Raw genomic sequence first — 20,228 nt, 5'->3', positions numbered from 1 at the left:
TCGTTCTCTCAATAGAGGCCAGGTTAAATGAAAATGTCTCACCGCGCTGTCATATTCCCTGCCCTTTAAGAGTCACATCGGACATCTCCCCGGCACATCCTTTTCACCGCTATAAGGGGAGAGAAATGCATTGCAGATCTGTGTATGTATCACATTGTAAACGTATTGAACCAGTAGTTTTAGTGAAATCTAAACCGAGCCTTTGGCAGGGCGGTTGAGCTACTCATCTGTTGCTGCCGTAAGCCTTGAATCTTGTTTCTCGCTCCCTTGACTTGCTCCTGGGAGATATTGTAGCAGCAAAATGTACACACCAAATATCAGCTCCTGTGGATCAGCTGCTAGCTTGCCCCTCAGGCACGAGATCTTGACCCTGCTTATTTTGATGAATTAATTATTAATGGTTCACTGATTTTCCTCAATTCCAGCTCCATTTTTCAACAGGCTTAGTGTATAGCCTATTGCAAAAGGATTGTTGTCACATTGCCCATTTTGTCTTTTCTCCTTTCCGCAGCTAAAAGGAGCAGAGTTTACACAGGAAATTTTCCCCTCTCACTGGCAATTGGATGGGAAGAAAGAAAGCCTTTGACCTTGGAAAATGAAAATGTTGTTGCCATGGGAACTGTTAATCCTTCTGTCACTCACGGACTGCCTTGCTGGTAAGATGTCCCCCAAGTTGCCTTTGATACCACACCTGATCTGCATACACCCCTCTTTATGCGTTGTCTGTTTTATCATTTCCTTATCTCTTCAAAGAGTATCATGCCATTCTCACCCAGGATGCATGCTGTTAGGGGGTTACCTTCGGTATGACATCACTCGTCATTTGATCTATATGACCACAAAGGATCATGTGTCAAACTTTACCAAACTTGGAGTGAAAGATGTAGGGTTTGTGATTAACTCACAACACAATGGTTTCCATGGCGCTTATCTATTTTGTATTTCTCATTCTTCATGTCATATGTCTCGCTTTATACTCATCTCCATGGCAATAACACTTCCTTAGCTTCTTAGCCATACCACTCAACAAACACCTGCAAGGTCCCAATTACTAACCTGAATTCTGTTTCCGTACACCGGAGTGACCTTGGAGAGGCAGAGATCTGGAGTGTCAGTATAGCAGTGTATCTCCCACGCTTTATGTCTGGGTATTGTGAACTATCTACAGAATGGAGAGGGATTTAAAGTTGACAGGCCTGGCTGACAGATTTAAATGGAAGTCAAGCCCGGATATTTACAAGCCATCAGACAAATGTATTTAAATGTATACAGTGTATGGAGTAGGTGGCTATTGTGTTATCTATGCTGCCATCTCCATTGAGTTAGCATTTTATCTTCAGTCAGCACTTTCTCAGGGACACGTACAGATCAAGGCAGCCTGGAAAAGAAAACCGACGACGACGAGAGAGGGGGGGGAACAGAATGTGGAGATGTCAAAGACTTCTACTTTGTGCGAGTTGATGTATTTTCCTCATCATTGAGCCCACATTTACATAAATACATATATAATTGATATTCAGCGTGCATGTGTAGTTTGATGACAAGTGGAGGGTGACTGCTAGCCAGGATGAGATCTCTCCAAATTACACGAAGCACAAGCATTTCCCAGGTTGAATAGGCCAGCTATAAAAGGTTCATTCATTTATTTCCTTTAAAGGACAGAGATATGAAGCACCTCCCTTGGAGGCTGAGAAAGGAAAGGAGGTCCTCACCTCAGGCAAAGCTTCTCCCCCACACTCTCATTAGCATGATGATGATGCGGGAGGGAGTACTTCTCTTTGTCCTAGTCTTCAAGGTTAGGTACCTGTAAAAAAAAAAAAAAGAATCTCATATCCTTCATATGAAAGAAAAAAAACTGTTGATTTCCAAAGGGGACATTAGAACCTGGACTGTAGCTGTGGAGAGCCACCAACAGTATACTGTAGCCTACTGTGTGTCGGAACAGAGAAGACGATTAGTTCTGACGGAGGGGGGGGGGGGGGGGGGGGGTTTACGCATTAAGGGAATGATAGCTGCATTTCATTGGAGTTAATTACTGTAACATGGGGTAATTACTCTGGTGTATTGGTAAGTTGGCAGCAGCTTACCAAAACAGCAGACCTGACTGAGCTGCCGTCCGTGTCATGGGTGTGCCAACAGACTGCACGTTGGTTGGAATTCAAATGGAAAGAAGGAAAATACTGTGGAAGATGTCCCTGGACTTCCTGTATGACTTGTCCGTGTGCACTGTATATTGCGGCGTCCTAGTATGCGTGCAGAGCTGCAGGGTGCAGGGAATGTGATCAGTTAATTGGCCTCTTAATTGTCAGTGTAGTATTTGTCCTCTCATGTCAACACTGTGGCTAGGCTATTCTTGTAGCCTAAGACTACTGTATGTATAATAAAACGGGTTGGTACATAATTGGGTATAGGTTCACACAATGTATCATTTGTCCTCAGTAATTGTCCTGGCTTTCACCGTTCAGACGTAGTTGTCAGTAGCAAGGTAAAACTAAAGCGGCTGTGCTCTTTCACTCAGAGAGAAACGCCCGCCATGGACCTGTCTTCACTCAAGAACCAAGTGACAGCGTTTTCCCCCTGAGGTCTGAGGACAACAAGGTGTTCATCAATTGTAAAGCAAAGGGAAACCCAGTCCCGCATTATAAGTAGGTGCTTGTCCTTTAAACTCTTTAGCTTTTCATACCTTTCACCTTGTCAGTATTTTAATTTAGAACACTATTTTGTCCTGTGGCCATGTTTTGTACTGTCTGATAGTGAGGAATAATCATTGTGTTTGTGTGTGTGTGGCTCTACAGATGGAAGGTTGATGGGAGATATATTGACATGGATTTGAACTACAACCTGGTTGAAGGAAACCTGTTGATCAATAATCCCCATGCAACACATCATGGGGGTGTTTACCAGTGTATCGCTGCCAATGTCTTTGGAACCATCGTCAGCAGGGAGGCCAAGGTTCAGTTTGCATGTGAGTAGATTTGCACTTCTATCTATAATACGAAGGAACAACAAAACACATTTACCTAAACCCCATTCATTTTCAAGTGTTTTTTTTTTAGAGACATGTCTTAGAGACACATTCTATTTCTCTAGTCATGACACATCAAGTGAAGATGTGATTTGCTACGATTTAACGCACGATTAAGTACAGCACAAGCAAATCATTCAGGTTAGGAACCCCAAAAGGGTTTTTCTTCTCACTCTGGAAGCGTGTTTTAATTTGAGAAGAGCTGTTACTTTGGGGTAATTGCCGTGTTGACATGCACTAAGCCTGCAGCTCCATTAGTGATTAGTGTAAGTCTGAATCTTAGAATGGTTTTAACTCTGGCTTAATGTTACACCCTGACTAAATCACATCATCTGGAGCGTTTCAACAACAGATGGGCACTTTTACCTCTCTTCCTCTCACTCAAATGCACTGTGAAATTCACTCCCTCTGTAGTCGGTGAAAAGATAAACATCATTCCAGACTAAAGTTATCTCATGAATCCATCAACACATTTATTTACATCTCTGGAGATAGTGCCAAGACTAACCCAGTTGGAATGGTCCACCTAAGTGATATGCCTTGGTAGAGCTGGTTGGGTGTTCATATGTCAATGTTGTTTCGTTTTACAATGCAGGTTTACTGACAGGCTCAGCTAATAAACCAAACCAATCCCACATTACATTAGGGAAGTTATAACCAATCTCAGGGGGTAGGGGATTGTATTATTCATGCAGGAAGGGTGCTCATACTTGATATGTTCATTTAAATGGTGATAAGCCTTCGGATGAGATGAGACTTTGTTATTGTTGATATTTGCCTGCCCCCTCTTGGGATTTGAATGATATTTCCAAAGGTTTGGGGTCCCTAGTGCTGTCTATTTTTCCTTGTAATGCAGCAGCATTTAATGAAAAGTGAAAGTGATCTGTAAACCCAGTGTGGAGAGAGGTATTTATGTCTCTCCCTGTTCACACATGTCACTGGTGGTATTAGCAGGGAAGTAAAGCAAATGAGGTACAGGCAATGTGCATGGAGAGGAACATGGTCTTCAGAATTAAAATGCCCTCTCCAGAGTCTCACTGCAATGTAGGGGAGGTTCAACGATAGACATCTGAAAGTAATCAGAGCCACTTTGTCTTTGCCTCCCCACAGATCTGCAGAACTTCAGCAGAAAGCCCAGGAACACAGTGTCAGTGAGAGAAGGCCAGGCTGTGGTGCTGCTGTGTGGCCCTCCACCCCATAATGGAGGTACCACACTCTTAGAAAAAAAGGTGCTATCTAGAACCTTAAAGGGTACTTCGGCTGTCCCCATAGGATTACCCTTTGAAGAAACCTTTTTGGTTCCAGGTAGAGCCTTTTTGGGTTCCATGTAGAACTCTTTCCACGGAGGTCTCTACATGGAACACAAAAGGGTTCTACCTGGAACCAAAAAGGGTGCTCCTATGGGGACAGCTAAGAGTGTATAACGCTTTGTATCCTCAACCCTTAGTGATTCTATGCTGCTTCACTTTCACACACGCCCCAGCTATCTTATGCTTCCTCACAATCATACCCACTTTCTTTCCCCAACACTGCTGCACGTCTTTGCTCTCATATCTACTATTTCTTCTCACTTCTAGTCTTTCATATCCTACTTTCTCTCTCTTCCGCTCATGTGGGACTGGCTTTTATGATCATTCCTACTGGACTGGAGCAGGATCCCTCATCTACCTGAACTCTCCCCAAACTCCAAATGCCTTCACATCCCCAGTTCATACCCTCACACTTCATGGCCTCAAGCTCACTCTTTCCCAGTGTGACCCGCTACCGTGCTATCATTTGTAAAGCCTCCGGCGCTCCACTTGCTTCCAGCGCTCCTGGTGGCTGGTGTGTCGGGGGGGGGGGGGGGCGTTTATCCCGTGGCACAGCTGCGAGTCTGTTCCGTGTCTGTGTGCTGCTGATTAGCAGACCCTCAAAGTGCCCCGCACTCCTGAAGCCATTCCGCGCCACTACCACAATTTCACGCCAGCGTACCAGCATTTCTCCACTCTCTATTTCCAACTGAATCAATGGCCACAAGGGATTCAAACCGCACCTTTTTGAAATCTGTCTTCCTTTTCCCCAAAATGCCTTCATCTCTTTATTTTATATTTTCGAGTTTTTCTTCCAGACATTTGATGGGATTGTGTTTCTCAATGCTGCTGTCTCCAGGTGGATTTCAAAGGAAAGGCATACATTTTTGAATTGGAGAACAATGCTGTGGATTTTAGATCCAAGCAAACATGTTTGTTTTCTGTCATAACTTGCAGTAATGTCAAACCAATTTAGTGCAAGTTATTGCTGATACAGAAATACACAGCCATATAAATAGAAGATACATGTTATTTCAAGCAACTTTGAGCCATCAGTAGTAGGTGTTCTGAAATGGTCTGTGTTCAGTGTTCAATTCTGCGAGTCCTCTGTTGCTGTGAGACCACAACCCTTAAGCAGAACCACTCCATAATACTCTCTAATCATGAAAGGTCTGTCACTCTGCCCTGACTTTCACTATGATCATTTTAATTCACTGTTTCCCTGAAGGAAGCAATAGGATTTTTTACTGTCTGCCCAGTCAAAAGACTGACTGCAGGATGTAATGTGTTCCTTGATCAGAGGGGCTCTAATACCCCAGCCCATCCTTCCCTCCCTGTCCCTTAAGAAGCTCTTAATTTGACATTGATGTCTCCAGATCCCGCTGCTCCAACCCCCCCCCCCCCCTCTCTCTCTCGCTCTGTCCATCTCTCTTCTCTCTCTGTCTCTCTTTCACTCCCTCTCTCTCTCATTAAAGGGACGCCGAGTCTAAAGGCTGTCAGGACAAAAAGGACCCAGCCTAGATTACGATAATGTTTTTGAACTTATAAATTACTCCACTGTCTGTGTGATCGGCATAAGCCGGTGGCACTGACCCTTAATACGTGTGGGAGGAGGCTGCTATCTCCTCTAACTGAAAATGGAATTCAATAGCGTATCCAAATCCCTGCTTACTCTCTGAAATGCTTGGAGATGTGAAAAGAGCAAGGTTCACCCATGTTAAGCTGTTGAGCTAAAAAAAAATCATAACATTATTGAATGATGCATTATTAAATTATAAACTGTTTAAAATACTGCTGTTGAGTATGTCGATGGGCAACAGTAGGCACAGACTAGAATGCCATGACCGCCATGGATGTGCTACCATCTGTTACCATAACTGTTTTGTGAACTGCCCCCTGCACATATCTGGCATTGGAAATGGCAAAGTCTCATTGCACTGTCTAAATGCAATGTTAATAGATATTATAAGATGCAACTACTGCATGTCTCCATCCTTTTTATAGCTACAGTACAGGTACAAGAATCTAACCTGATCTCTTGTCTATTCTTAGTTTCACCACACTGGCAGATTTTGTAATGTCATTGGCACAAGTATCTCTTCCTTTGTCAATACCCACGATCCTCTGCGGTCGCTGTCTGTGCTCTTCCTCTGCAGAGATCAAATACTCGTGGGTTTTCAACGGACGCCCAAGTTTCCTGCTGCAGGATACCCGCCGCTTCGTCTCCCAGAGGACCGGCAACCTGTATATCGCCAAGGTGGAGGCCTCCGATGTGGGGAACTACACGTGTGTGGTGAGGAACATGATGACCAACGCCACCGTGTACAGCTCGCCCACCCCCGTGGTGCTGCGCAGGGACGGTGAGCATGCTCCACTGGTTCCGCTGGCTCCACTGGCTACGGCTTATCCTGCACGCTGAACTTTCCTGTACCGTTGTGGGGAGTGAAAGCTAAGGAGATAAATCAGTCGTCTTGAGCGCGACGGCGTTTGTTTAGCTGCTGCTCGGGATCGGGGTTGTGCAGTATTCACGCTACAGAGCTGTAGGTCTGATGGCGCGTTCAAAACAACTGGGAACTCAGAAAGAATACACGGTTCAATCATGACGCCAGTGATCTTCAGGTGGGAAAACTGGAGCTCTAGAAAGAGGCCGGAGTTGGATGACCGTCGGAAGCAATTTTTTCCCAGTCGGAGCTCGTTTTTTTCAGAGTTCCCAGTTGTTTTGAACGCGGCATGAAAAGACATGTTTACACATTTACATATCCGGTAATATAGAGTGCATAGGAACACACAGAAACACGCACACACGTGCACGCGTGCACACGTGCACACAAACACATTTCTGCACAGTGAGATTCACCTCACCAACCCCATTACCAGTGATTATACAGTGTGTGCCACTTAAGATTTGAGCTGGAGCAGAGATGTTGTAAAGCATATTAACACGCAGGCTTGCCCTTTACCAACCTGCTCTGTGCCACACTTCTTGCATTTCATTTGAATTACAGAATGCAATGTTAATTTTGTGTTTGAATTAATGTGATGTTCTTCCACCTCACACAGCTGTAATGGGAGAGTATGAGCCAAAGATTGAAGTTCAGTTCCCCGAAAGTCTTCATGTCACCAAAGGATCATCAGTGAAACTGGAATGTTTCGCCTTAGGAAAGTAGGTCTCAAATCAAATCAAATTGGATTTGTCACATGCAGCGTTTACAACGGTGTTGACTTAACCGTGAAATGCTTGTTTTCGAGCCCTTCCCAACGATGCAGAGGTTTTTTTTTAATTACCTAAAAAGAAAAACGGTAACACAAGAGGAATAAAATACACAAGAATGGAGTTATATACAGGGAGTACCAGTACCAGACCAATGTGGAGCTATATACAGGGAGTACCAGTACCAGATCAATGTGGAGTTATATACATGGAGTACCAGTACCAGATCAATGTGGAGCTATATACAGGGAGTACCAGTACCAGATCAATGTGGAGTTATATACATGGAGTACCAGTACCAGATCAATGTGGAGCTATATACAGGGAGTACCAGTACCAGATCAATGTGGAGCTATATACAGGGAGTACCAGTACCAGATCAATGTGGAGCTATATACAGGGAGTACCAGTACCAGATCATTGTGGAGCTATATACAGGGAATACCGGTACCAGATCAATGTGGAGCTATATACAGGGAGTACCAGTACCAGATCAATGTGGAGCTATATACAGGGAGTACCAGTACCAGATCAATGTGGAGCTATATACAGGGAGTACCAGTACCAGATCAATGTGGAGTTATATACATGGAGTACCAGTACCAGATCAATGTGGAGCTATATACAGGGAGTACCAGTACCAGATCAATGTGGAGATATATACAGGGAGTACCAGATCAATGTGGAGATATATACAGGGAGTACCAGATCAATGTGGAGCTATATACAGGGAGTACCAGTACCAGATCAATGTGGAGCTATATACAGGGAGTACCAGATCAATGTGGAGTTATATACAGGGAGTACCAGATCAATGTGGAGTTATATACAGGAAGTACCAGTACCAGATCAATGTGGAGCTATATACAGGGAGTACCAGTACCAGATCAATGTGGAGCTATATACAGGGAGTACCAGTACCAGATCAATGTGGAGCTATATACAGGGAGTACCAGTACCAGATCAATGTGGAGCTATATACAGGGAGTACCAGTACCAGATCAATGTGGAGCTATATACAGGGAGTACCAGTACCAGATCAATGTGGAGTTATATACAGGGAGTACCAGTACCAGATCAATGTGGAGCTATATACAGGGAGTACCAGTACTAGATCAATGTGGAGTTATATACAGGGAGTACCAGTACCAGATCAATGTGGAGCTATATACAGGGAGTACCAGTACCAGATCAATGTGGAGCTATTTACAGGGAGTACCAGTACCAGATCAATGTGTAGCTATATACAGGGAGTACCAGATCAATGTGGAGCTATATACAGGGAGTACCAGTACCAGATCAATGTGGAGCTATATACAGGGAGTACCAGATCAATGTGGAGCTATATACAGGGAGCACCAGTACCAGATCAATGTGGAGTTATATACAGGGAGTACCAGTACCAGATCAATGTGGAGTTATATACAGGGAGTACCAGTACCAGATCAATGTGGAGCTATATACAGGGAGTACCAGTACCAGATCAATGTGGAGATATATACAGGGAGTACCAGTACCAGATCAATGTGGAGCTATATACAGTGAGTACCAGTACCAGGTCAATGTGGAGCTATATACAGGGAGTACCAGTACCAGATCAATGTGGAGCTATATACAGGGAGTACCAGTACCAGATCAATATGCAGAGGTAATTTGAGATAGAAATGTACATGAAGGCAGGTTAAAGTGACTAGGTATCAGGATTGCTAATAATAAAATAAAGAACAGAGTAGCAGCAGCAAATGATGAGTGTAACAATGTGTGTGTTGTGTGTGTGTGTGCGGGTTTTGTGTGTGAGTGTGTATATAGCGTGTATGGCATAGACTGACCATGTGAATCGAGGTGAAATCTATGATCCCTTATTGATTTATTCTATGTAGAATGATTTTTAAACCTTGAGACAATTAAGACATGGATTGTGTATGTGTGCCATTCAGAGGATGAATGGGCAAGACAGAAGATTTATGTTCTTTTGAACGGGGTATGGTAGTAGGTGCCAGGCACACCGGTTTGTGTCAAGAAATGCAACGCTGCTGGGTTTTTCACAATTAACAGTTTCCCGTGTGTATCAAGAATGGTCCACCAGCCAAAGGACATCCAGACAACTTGACACAACTGTGGGAAGCATTGGAGTCAACATGGGCCAGCATCCCTGTGGAACGCTTTCGACACCTTGTAGAGTCCATGCCCCAACGAATCGAGGCTGTTCTGAGGGCAAAACGGGGGGTGGGGTGTGGGGGTGCAACTCAATATTAGGAAGGTGTGCATAGTCATTGCAAGATAGGGTCAGTGCAGATAGTTTGGCTAACCATTAATCAACTGAGATCATTAGCAAGCACACTGTAGCAGCATCACATAATCTTTGCATATGGAATTTCAGATTCTGAGAATGTACTGTATTAGTCATTGGCCAGACATCTCCCATGACACACAACAATGTTAGATATCTATGTCTGGCAGCTAATGTATTAATACTAAGTGTCAGTATGAAGCATGTGGCTGTGGTGACCTTTCCTGCCTGACCTCTCCAGCCCAGTGCCTTCCATCACATGGAGGAGAACAGATGGGTATCCCCTCCCTGGCAAGATCAAAATCAATCATTCCAACGGGGTCCTGGAAATACCATATTTCAGACCGGAGGATGCTGGTGTATATGAGTGTGTTGCAGAGAACTCCAGAGGAAAGAACGTTGCCAAAGGACAACTCATATTCCAGAGTATGATCACTCACAACATATATAGATTAACAGTTGTATGTTGCTTTTGTGATAGGTGATAATTCCTTTAAACTGTTCAGAAGTGTACAGGGTTTCCTCATTTTATTTCCCAGGCTTATAAATGCTTATTTGTGTAATAATGAAACAATTCAAACCAATAAGTGGTTTTCAACTTTAAATCCCTAAATATAACTAATAAAAACTAACAATTCCTTGAATGGTAATGGGTTTATCTGTCTTTTGTCAACGTTTAGCTAAAGAAGTCTAATTAAAATTTTGGGTCCATAAATTATGGATAAATTATGGATAATGAGTCAGGCCTGGAAAACCTTTTGCTGTATGAAAGGCCATTATAATGACAGGATAATCTGGAATTAATTTGTACCAATTAACCTTTCTGTTTAGTCATTCTGAAGTAGCTAAGCCGTTGTCTTGCCAACTTGAATACTGCCAATAGCCAGTTGGTCCTTAGAGAAAAATACAAATGGCATCCCAAGCTTAGGGCAGCTTCCAGCTCTTCCATAGAGCTATTGTTTGTGCCATTATTTATTTTAGGACGACTTAAGCCCCCCCCCCCCCCCCCCCCAACAAAACAGTTTTGCATTGGAACTGTCAATATAAAGGCTGACATTTTGTTACTAAATCGTGTTCTTTATTCTCCAGGTGTTGAACATCTGCAGTGGGTCCAGACGTTGAAAGATGCTCATATGGCCATCGAGGCTAATCTCCAGTGGGAGTGCAAGGCGAGCGGTAAGCCTAAACCTGTGTACAGATGGCTGAAGAACGGGGAGCCCTTGGTGCTGGAGGTGAGAATGACTTGCTAAACATTGTACTGAGCATTTGTATGTGTCATTGTTATATTCCATTAAGAACTACTCTACCCATCTTAAGACCCTTTTTCATCTCAGATCAAAGGCATGAGATCAAACATTAAGCCGGTTTGTATTTCAAAAGTCTACCCGTCACAAGGTTTGCTGCAAAGGTCACACTATCATAAGATAGATGATATCCATATTACACTGCAGAAAAATCCTGATTGACAGTTTTTTTTTGTTGCTAAATCTACATGGCCAAAATATCTAAATTGTAGTTGACAGTTTGTATGAACATTTGTGTTGTTCAGATACTAATCTTCCTAGGTTATGTGTTTCTAAAAGTATCAATTTAAACGTAGTTTTATCACACATCCCATACTAAAGTGTGTTAATGAGGGTGTATCTCTCTTGTCACCAGGACAGGATACTGGTAGAAGGTGGACGATTGGCCGTATCCAGGATCAACCTGTTGGACTCTGGGATGTACCAGTGCCTGGCAGAGAACGAACATGGCGCCATCTATGCCAGCGCTGAACTCAAAGTTGTAGGTAAGCATGTCTAGTCTGGAGTGTTTGTTCTGTCTTGTTTAGAAAGTTGAAGCCAGAGACATCGCAAGGTCAAGACATTGGTGTAGAATCACTGTCAGTAGGCAGAACCAACTCCAGAAGAAAATTAACAAAAACAGTGAATATTAGCTGAGCCATGGTTTTTAGTCACATTTGCATATTTACTTGATAAAGAAAGCCAACTAGTGGTTTTTCATGAAATGCAATTTATATAATTGACTAGGATGCGTTTGACAGTTTGGCTAATGCATACAGTACATGCGAGAGCTAGCTGCTGTGCCTCGTCAAAGAGAACAGAATGGTAGCAACAGGGTTTGTTCTGTTCCCCATGTAGCCTCTTCACCCGACTTCTCCAGCAGTCCTGTGAAGAAGTCCATGCTGATCCAGAGAGGGGGGGAGGTGATCATGGAGTGCCGTCCCCATGCATCCCCTAGGGCCTCCATCTCCTGGCGGAGAGGGGGAGAGTTTCTGAAGGACAGCACGAGGTACAGTAACAGTCGTAGTAACAGTACGCATCGCTGCTCATGCCGTTGATGGCACGTGTAAAAGGGCCCTTCTCCTGGGGCCGTGCTAGCCTCTAGGACTCAACCCCATGTCTCTACTTACGAGGACTGACGTTGACGTGTGGTTTTTTTGTTGCTAACACCCTCTCTTTTTGCTGATGTCAAAGAACTGTATGTCTCTGTATGTCTCTGAATTCCGAGATGTGTGACAGTTATGGTAGGGGCTTTATGTTGATTATGACCTTGGTCTTTCAATCTTGTATTCAGCAGTGGCTATAGATGCTTCCTTGTAACCTCTCATGTAAGCCTCACAGCTTCACGGGTTCACAGCTCACAAGTTTATTTGAGGTACTGGTCATAGCCCCAGAAGGGTTGCGTGGATGGTGTCACTGCTGCATGGCCCTGCTGCTGAAGCTACACTAACCTCAGGGGAATTACTGTACTAAATGTGGCCCTGCAGTCGTCTGGAAGAAAGACTCCGGCCAAGAGTACGCTGTGGACCAATGGCTGGAGCAGGCCTCTCCAACCCTGTTCCTGGAAAGCTACCATTCTGTAGGTTTTCGCTCCAACCCTAATCTAGCGCACCTGATTCTAGTAATTAGCTGGTTGATAAGCTGAACCAGGTTAGTTACAACTGGGTTTCAAGTGAAAACCTACAGGAGGGTAGCTCTCCAGGAATAGTGTTGGAGAGGCCTGGGCGAGAGAATAATACACTGAGTATACAAAACATTAAGAACACCTGCTCTTTCCATGACATAGACTGACCAGGTGAATTCAGGTGAAAGCTATGATCCCATAATTGATGTCACTTGTTAGATCCACTTCCATCAGTGTAGATGAAGGGGAGGAGACAGGTTAAAGATTTTGAAGCCTTGAGACAAATGAGACATGAATTATGCATGTGTGCCATTCAGAGTGTGAATGGGCAAGACAAAAGATTTGAAGTGCCTTTGAACGTGTTGTGGTAGTAGGTCCCAGGCAAACCGGTTTGTGTCAAGAACTGCAACGCTGCTGGATTTTTCACGCTCAACCGTTTCACGTGTCAAGGGTGGTCCACCACCCAAAGGACACCCAGCCAACTTGACACAACTGTGGGAAGCATTAACGTCAACATGGGCCAGCATCCCTGTGGAACGCTTTCGACAACTTGTAGAGTCCATGCCGTGACAAATTGAGGCTGTTCTGAGGGCAAAAGGGCATGCCGCACAATATTAGGAAGGTATTCTTAATGTTTGGTATACTCAGTGTATGTCCAGTATACTACTGCCTACCTTATGAGTCACCCATGTTATGATTTACTCTCTAATCTCACTCAGCAGCTATATACTGGCTTCTGTGTGTGTGTGCGCATGCGCGTGTGTGGGTGGGTGTGTGTATATGTGCATGAGTGAGTGGTTGAGAGAAGGAGAGGGGGAAAAGGTGAGAGCTTATTCTCACCAGCAATATTCTGTTTATTTTACTCCTCTCACACCCCGGCATATACTCCCTCCAATTCTGCATCTTTAATTTGGGTGGTGTGGTTGAGTCAGACGGATTGTGAAAAGGAGCCTTGGTGATACTGCCATGTTATTCTCCTTAGTCTCCTGCTTTAGGGCTGTGGCCCGAATCAATATGTGCTGCCACATTTCCATAGTATTTCCGTAACTCAGTGGTCCTGCCTCAACATGTGAGCAGAGCGATTGATTAGTTACTGTATCATATTCCACGGAGCGGTCATGGGGAAAAGGAGAAAGAAGTGATTACACAGGCTGTGCATCTGGACGAGAATAGAAAATGCACGGCGTGGAACGGCGTTTCTTTCTTAAAGCAGATAGTTCTTTACGTTTTGTATTTGTTTTGCAGCTCATTGCCCCTCAGGTCATGTTCTCAACGCGCCTCCATCACTCAATGTTTGATATTTTTGTCAATAAATCAGCGCAAAGCACCCTATGTCAGCCATGCTCTCTGGGTCTCAGCTCAGCTGGAGCGAGTACGTATTTATTTTTAAGAGCTGCAGTGAAATTGTTTGATTTCTGAGCTCGCAGCTCACAGCCTTTGTGTTTGATTTGCTGAAACAGAAGGTCACGATAGCTAGGAGTTCTCAGCATCTTTTATGCATGTGTTTACATTGTGTTCGTTCAAAAATAACGTACTAGCATTGGACACCCCGTGGCCTCTGGTGTTTGTGGAATATGGCAAACAACGAATAGAAACCACTGCTGTGTTATGAGGTTGCTTTTGTGATGTGTGACGTAAACCACTTTTTAATCTAGTTTGTTACACTTGACATAATTGGGGATTATGTCGCAAGTAGATTAAGTCAATAATATCAAAGAGAACAATGGTCCTAGAGCTGGAACGATAAACAGAAAAATGACTGACACTGACCGTACCAAACATTTATCGAGGACATTTTACTGTCATGATAAGTAGCCTATACTAGTGAAATGTGAAGTTTTCAATGAAATACTGTAAGTCTGCTTATGTCGGCTACAATGGATAGTTACAACATTCAAAGTAGTAGTAGTAGTTCTAAGGGTACGGTAATAATCCAAAAGTACACTCTTAGAAAAAAGGGTTCCAAAAGGAGTCTTTAGCTGTCTGCATAGGAGAACCCTTTTTTTGTACACCTTTATTTAAAAAGGCAAGTCAGTTAAGAACAAATTCTTATTTACAATGACGGCCTACCGGGGAACAGTGGGTTAACTGCCTTGTTCAGGGGCAGAACGACAGATTTTCACCTTGTCAGCTCGGGGATTCGATCTTGCAACCTTTCGGTTACTAGTTCAATGCTCTAACCACTAAGCTACCTGCTGTTCCATATAGAACCCTCTGTGCAAGAGGTTCTACATGCAACCCAATAGGGTTCTACCTGGAACCAAAAAGGATCTACCGGGAACCAAAAATGGTTCTTCAAAGGGTTCTCTAATGGGGACAGGGGAAGAACCCTTTTAGGTTCTAGCACCTTTTAAAGTGTAGGCTAACCGGTGCACATTTATGTTATAAACTTAGCCTTCCATTTATCGTTATTGTGATATTTCAGTCAATTTATCGTAATATGGAGAGAAAAAAAATTGCCCAGCTCTAAATGGTCCCTGATTAGTATTTCAGTCATGTGCCTTTCAACCATTGTTGCTCTAGTTCCCTTGGTTTCTCACTGAGTCCATATACCCAGCTACAAGAGAGACGGCTCTCCAGTCCTATCTGCTTTCATTACCTTTTGGAAATGTATTTTAGTGTTTCGATAGGATCTCACACATGGTGGATTTTCATGAAATTGAATACATAGAATGGTTGATTTTTTACATTTGTATCTAAAAGCATAATTGAGAAAGAATTAATCAAATTTGGCATATTTGTGACATTTTGGCCTCACCCAGGCCTTCTTTAAGTCCATAATGTTTCATCTGTAGGTGCTACAAAGCAAAAATCGGTGGCATGCGAAGCTTTACTGCATGCTCTGTAATATGAGTAATATTTGCACGTACTTCAGGGGTACGCGCAATGCCGTCGGGGGTACGCCAAATGAAAATGTGATTCACATTATTTTTGTTTCACATTTTCAAACAGTCCTTTTATATTTTCCAATGGGGCTATACATTTGGGTGAGGTTTTTTTCTCGCCTGAGTAGCCTCGTTTCACTGGCAATTTTTTTTTATTAAACCATCTAGTGTTCAGCGAAATAACAACAATGTCAAATTCAGATAGCCTAGTCAAATAATTAACATCCAATCACATTAACCGTTACTCTCTCGCGGGAATTCCACTAACGGTCCGTATGTAGCCAAACGTAGCGGCTGCTCATGTTGGTATCTGTACTGATGGCGCAAAAGCCATGACAGGAAGTTGAGTGGTAACACGCGTGCAAGCAGTTGCTCCCGATGCCACTTGGGTGCACTGCAGCCTCCACCGAGAGGCTCTTGCTGCCAAGGGAATGCCTGACAGCTTGAAAGATGTTAACTTTGTTAAAGCAAGGCCCCTGAACTCTCCTGTATTTTCTGAGCTATGCAATGATATGATATGGGCAGTGACCATGTAATGCTTTTACAACATACAGAAGTGGCGCTGGTTATCAAGGGGCAAAGTATTGACACGTTTTTTTGAATTGAGAGACAAGCTTAAAGTTTTCTTTACTGACCAGAATTTTCACTTGTCTGACTGCTTGCATGATGACGAGTTTCTCACACGAATGGCCTATCTGGGTGATGTTTTTCTCACCTGAAATATCTGAATCTAGGCTTACAGGGACTCTCCGCCACTATATTCAATGTACGGGACAAAATTGAGGCTATGATTAAGAAGTTGGAGCTCTTCTCTGTCTGCATTAACAAGGACAACACACAGGTCTTTCCATCATTGTATGATTTTTTGGTGTGCAAATGAACTCAAGCTTACCAATGTCAAATGTGATATAGCGAAGCACCTGAGTGAGTTGGGTGCGCAATTACGCATGTACTTTCCCATAACGGATGACACAAACAACTGGATTCGTTATCCCTTTCATGCCCTGCTTCCAGTCCACTTACCGATATCTGAACAAGAGAGCCTCATCGAAATTGCAACAAGCGGATCTGTGAAAATGGAATTTAATCAGAAGCCACTGACAGATATCTGGATTGGGCTGCGCTGAGTATCCTGCCTTGGAAAATCGCACTGTTAAGACACTGATGCCCTTTGTAACCACGTACCTACAGTATGTGAGAGTGAATTCTCGGCCCTCACTAGCATAAAAAAACGAAATACAGACACAGACTGTTTGTGGAAAATAATTGAAGACTGAGACTCTCTCCAATACAACCCAACATTGCAGAGTTATATGCATCCTTTCAAGCACACCCTTCTCATTAACCTGTGGTGAGTTATTCAGAATTTTCGATGAACAAAAGGTTTATATGTAAGATAGGTAAATAAAGAGCAAAATTATTGATTATTATTATATTATTATTTGTGCCCTGGTTCTATAAGAGCTCTTTGACACTTCCCACGAACCGGGTTGTGACAAAAGCTCACACTCATTCTTATGTTTAATAAATGTATCATATGTGTGTGTGTGTAGCAGGCTTACAATGATGGCAAAAAAACACATTTGAGAGTGCGCAGATTTTGGTGCTAGAGGGGGTACGCTGCTGGAGGTTGAATATTGGAAGGGGTACGGGACTATAAAAAGTTTGGGAACCAATGGTGTAGATGAAGGGGAGGAGACGTATTAAAGAAGGATTTTTAAGCCTAGAGACAATTGAGACATGGATTGTGTATGTGTGCCATTCTGAGGATGAATGGGCAAGACAAAGCATATATATATATATATATATTTATAACCTTTATTTAACTAGGCAAGTCAGGCCAAACCCTCCCCTAACCCAGGCGATGCTGGGCCAATTGTGCACCTTCCTATGGAACTCCTGATCACAGCCGGTTGAGCTTGGGATGCCTCTAACACTGAGATGTAGTGCCTTAGACCACTGCGCCACTCAGGAGCGTAATATTTAAGTGCCTTTGAACGGGGTATGGTAGTAGGTGCCAGGCGCACTGGTTTGAGTGTGTCCAAAACTGCAACGCTGCTGGGTTTGTCATGCTCAACAGTTTCCTGAAGGTATCATGAATGGTCCACCACCCAAACAACATCTAGCCAACTTGACACAACTGTGGGAAGCATTGGGGTCAACACAGGCCAGCATCCCTGTGGAATTCCTTCGACACCTTATAGAATCCATGGCCCGACGAATTGAGGCTGTTCTGACGGAAAAAGAGGGTGCAACTCAATATTAGGAAGGCGGTCCTAATGTTTTGTACACTCAGTGTATGCCAACATCCCTGCAAAGGACCATTCTATGGATTGCATTTTGTGAATATTTCTAAAACCATGGACTTTTTTGTCCTGGTTATGTGAGGAATCACTCACATGTTGTATAACGATAAGGCTGCAGGTAAAGATTCCCATTAGTGAATCATCTCCCCCGTTATTCTGCTCTCTTCTCCTTCCCCTGTCCTCATTTTGGCCTTAGTGTCCCACTGTGTATCCTATTAAAATACGCATTTAATCTTTTGTGCTGTCAATAGCATGGCGACCCTACAGCAAATCTGTTCTGCTTCAACTAAGATAATTGCTCTCTGCAAATGTGCTTGTAGAGAATTCAATCTTCCAGATAATTACGTTTTTATTCATGAAATAGTTGTCGTTCAAACTCCAGCATGGATATAGGAATGGATGTGATATGAAAGTGTTGATGTAATTGTATGCTTATCCTCATTTATCAATCACTAATATAGTATTTCAAATCCCAATATAACCCAGCAAGGGCTATCAAATCATTATTGATCCTGATAACAACAGTTGTCTGTTCTTTCATTCTTGTCAGACGGACCATCATGGAGGATGGAACTCTCCGTATCAGCAACATCAGCGAATCAGACGGAGGAAGGTACACCTGTGTGGCCAGGAACCCCTTTGGGACATCAAGCAGTACTGGTACTCTGGTGGTGAAAGGTACTTTTCCGGACACAGATTTCACTACCTTTTAAGCAGATGGTTTAAACCTGTTTAGAGAAGGAAAAAAAATACTAAGCCAAGCATGAAATTGATAATGAAATGTATAGTTGTTTTATGTTCCTGCTGGTTTGACAGAAACATAACTCATCCTTGGTTTTGTCAGCTGTGAGTTATTGGTCACACAGCGGAGGGTAGAAAATCCCTATATCTATAGTAGTGAAGAGAGAGATGTTCTGTTCCATCCAAGTCAGACATTGCATGTTAATTTTAAAAGAACTGCTGCTGCATATTTCAATTTGGCTGTTCTAATTTCTGATAGTTATACATGGATTATTAGTCACGCCCTGACCTTAGAGAGACGTTTTATTTCTCTATTTGGTTAGGTCAGGGTGTGATGTGCGGTGGGCATTCTATGTTGTCTATTTCTTTGTTTTGGCCGAGTATGGTTCCCAATCAGAGGCAGCTGTCTATCGTTGTCTCTGATTGGGAATCATACTTAGGCAGCCTTTTCCCACCTGTGTTTTGTGGTTAGTTATTTTCTGTTTAGTATCTGTTACCTGACAGAACTGTTCACTTTGTTACTTTGTTCAAGTGTTTCGTTGATCAATAAAAATCATGAACACTTTCCACGCTGCGCTTTGGTCCACTCATTCTGACGAGAGCCGTTACATTATTCATTTTTTCCTTAATTTGACACCATGATTGCATTTAGTTGAATTATTCAGTCTCAAGACTATATCAATAAAACATCATGAAAAAACATGTAATAGGATTGAGAGGAAGACACTTCCCAATGGGAGCAATTTAAGATCAATTTGTTACATTAGTAGTAGGGGAGGCTGCCTCTGCATTGAACCATCTTGTCTAAAGTACATTTTGTCCAGCTGCAGGTTTATATTCATATTCAAGGTAAACATGATCCTGTGTGTTTGTTTTTCTGTATTCTCAAATAGAGCCAACCAAGATAACAGTTCCACCGCTGAGTGTGGATGCCACTGTGGGAGAGAGCATCGTGTTGCCATGTGAAGTGTCTGGAGACTCCTCCCTGGATCCCACCTTTAAGTGGTTCTTCAACGGCAAGCTCATCGATTTCAACAGACAGGACCACTTTGAGATGATAGGAGTGGTATGTACCTGCTACCTGTACTGTACAGGAGACAGCACACAGTCTCTTCTCGCAAGCTTCATAGCTTGGACAGTAAAGCTACACCTTATATGAACATGTTAGAATATTTACAACTTCCACACACAAGCCTCCTTGTACAGTATCATTACACAACACCTACAGTGCGTTCAGAAAGTATTCACACCCCTTGACTTTTTCCACGTTTTCTTGTGTTACATTTAAAATGTATTAAATTGAGATTTGGTGTCACTGACCAACACACAATACCCCATAATGTCAAAGTGGAATTATGTTTTTTGAAATTTTTACAAATTAATAAAAAAGGAAAGCTGAAATGTCTTGAGTTAATAAGTATTCCACCTCTTTGTTATGCCAAGCCTTAACAAATTCAGGTATTAAATATTTGCTTAACAAGTCACATAAGTTGCATGGACTCACTCTGTGTGCAATAATAGTGTTTAACATTATTTTTGAATGACTACCTCATCTCTGTACCCCACACATACAA

General features: G+C 42.9%; 1 protein-coding gene across 1 annotated transcript in view; it reads left to right on the top strand.

Moving 5' to 3' along the window:
• Positions 1 to 527: 527 nt before the first annotated feature.
• The window catches only part of LOC106582846 (contactin-4), a 32,154-nt gene continuing 12,453 nt past the window's right edge, over positions 528 to 20,228 (top strand). The window contains exons 1-12 of the mRNA XM_014166359.3: positions 528 to 656; positions 2,519 to 2,645; positions 2,796 to 2,965; positions 4,136 to 4,231; positions 6,471 to 6,674; positions 7,375 to 7,477; positions 10,057 to 10,241; positions 10,905 to 11,047; positions 11,475 to 11,604; positions 11,957 to 12,107; positions 18,464 to 18,591; positions 19,548 to 19,720. Coding sequence (XP_014021834.1) covers positions 596 to 656; positions 2,519 to 2,645; positions 2,796 to 2,965; positions 4,136 to 4,231; positions 6,471 to 6,674; positions 7,375 to 7,477; positions 10,057 to 10,241; positions 10,905 to 11,047; positions 11,475 to 11,604; positions 11,957 to 12,107; positions 18,464 to 18,591; positions 19,548 to 19,720 — 1,671 coding nt within the window. The 5' untranslated portion in view covers positions 528 to 595. The remainder of the gene's footprint in view (positions 657 to 2,518; positions 2,646 to 2,795; positions 2,966 to 4,135; positions 4,232 to 6,470; positions 6,675 to 7,374; positions 7,478 to 10,056; positions 10,242 to 10,904; positions 11,048 to 11,474; positions 11,605 to 11,956; positions 12,108 to 18,463; positions 18,592 to 19,547; positions 19,721 to 20,228) is intronic.

The sequence above is a fragment of the Salmo salar genome, chromosome 22 (genome assembly GCF_965601325.2).
Source record: "Salmo salar chromosome 22, fSalSal1, whole genome shotgun sequence".
Classification (NCBI taxonomy): Eukaryota; Metazoa; Chordata; class Actinopteri; order Salmoniformes; family Salmonidae; genus Salmo; species Salmo salar.
This window is presented reverse-complemented; position numbering and strand designations above follow the sequence as displayed.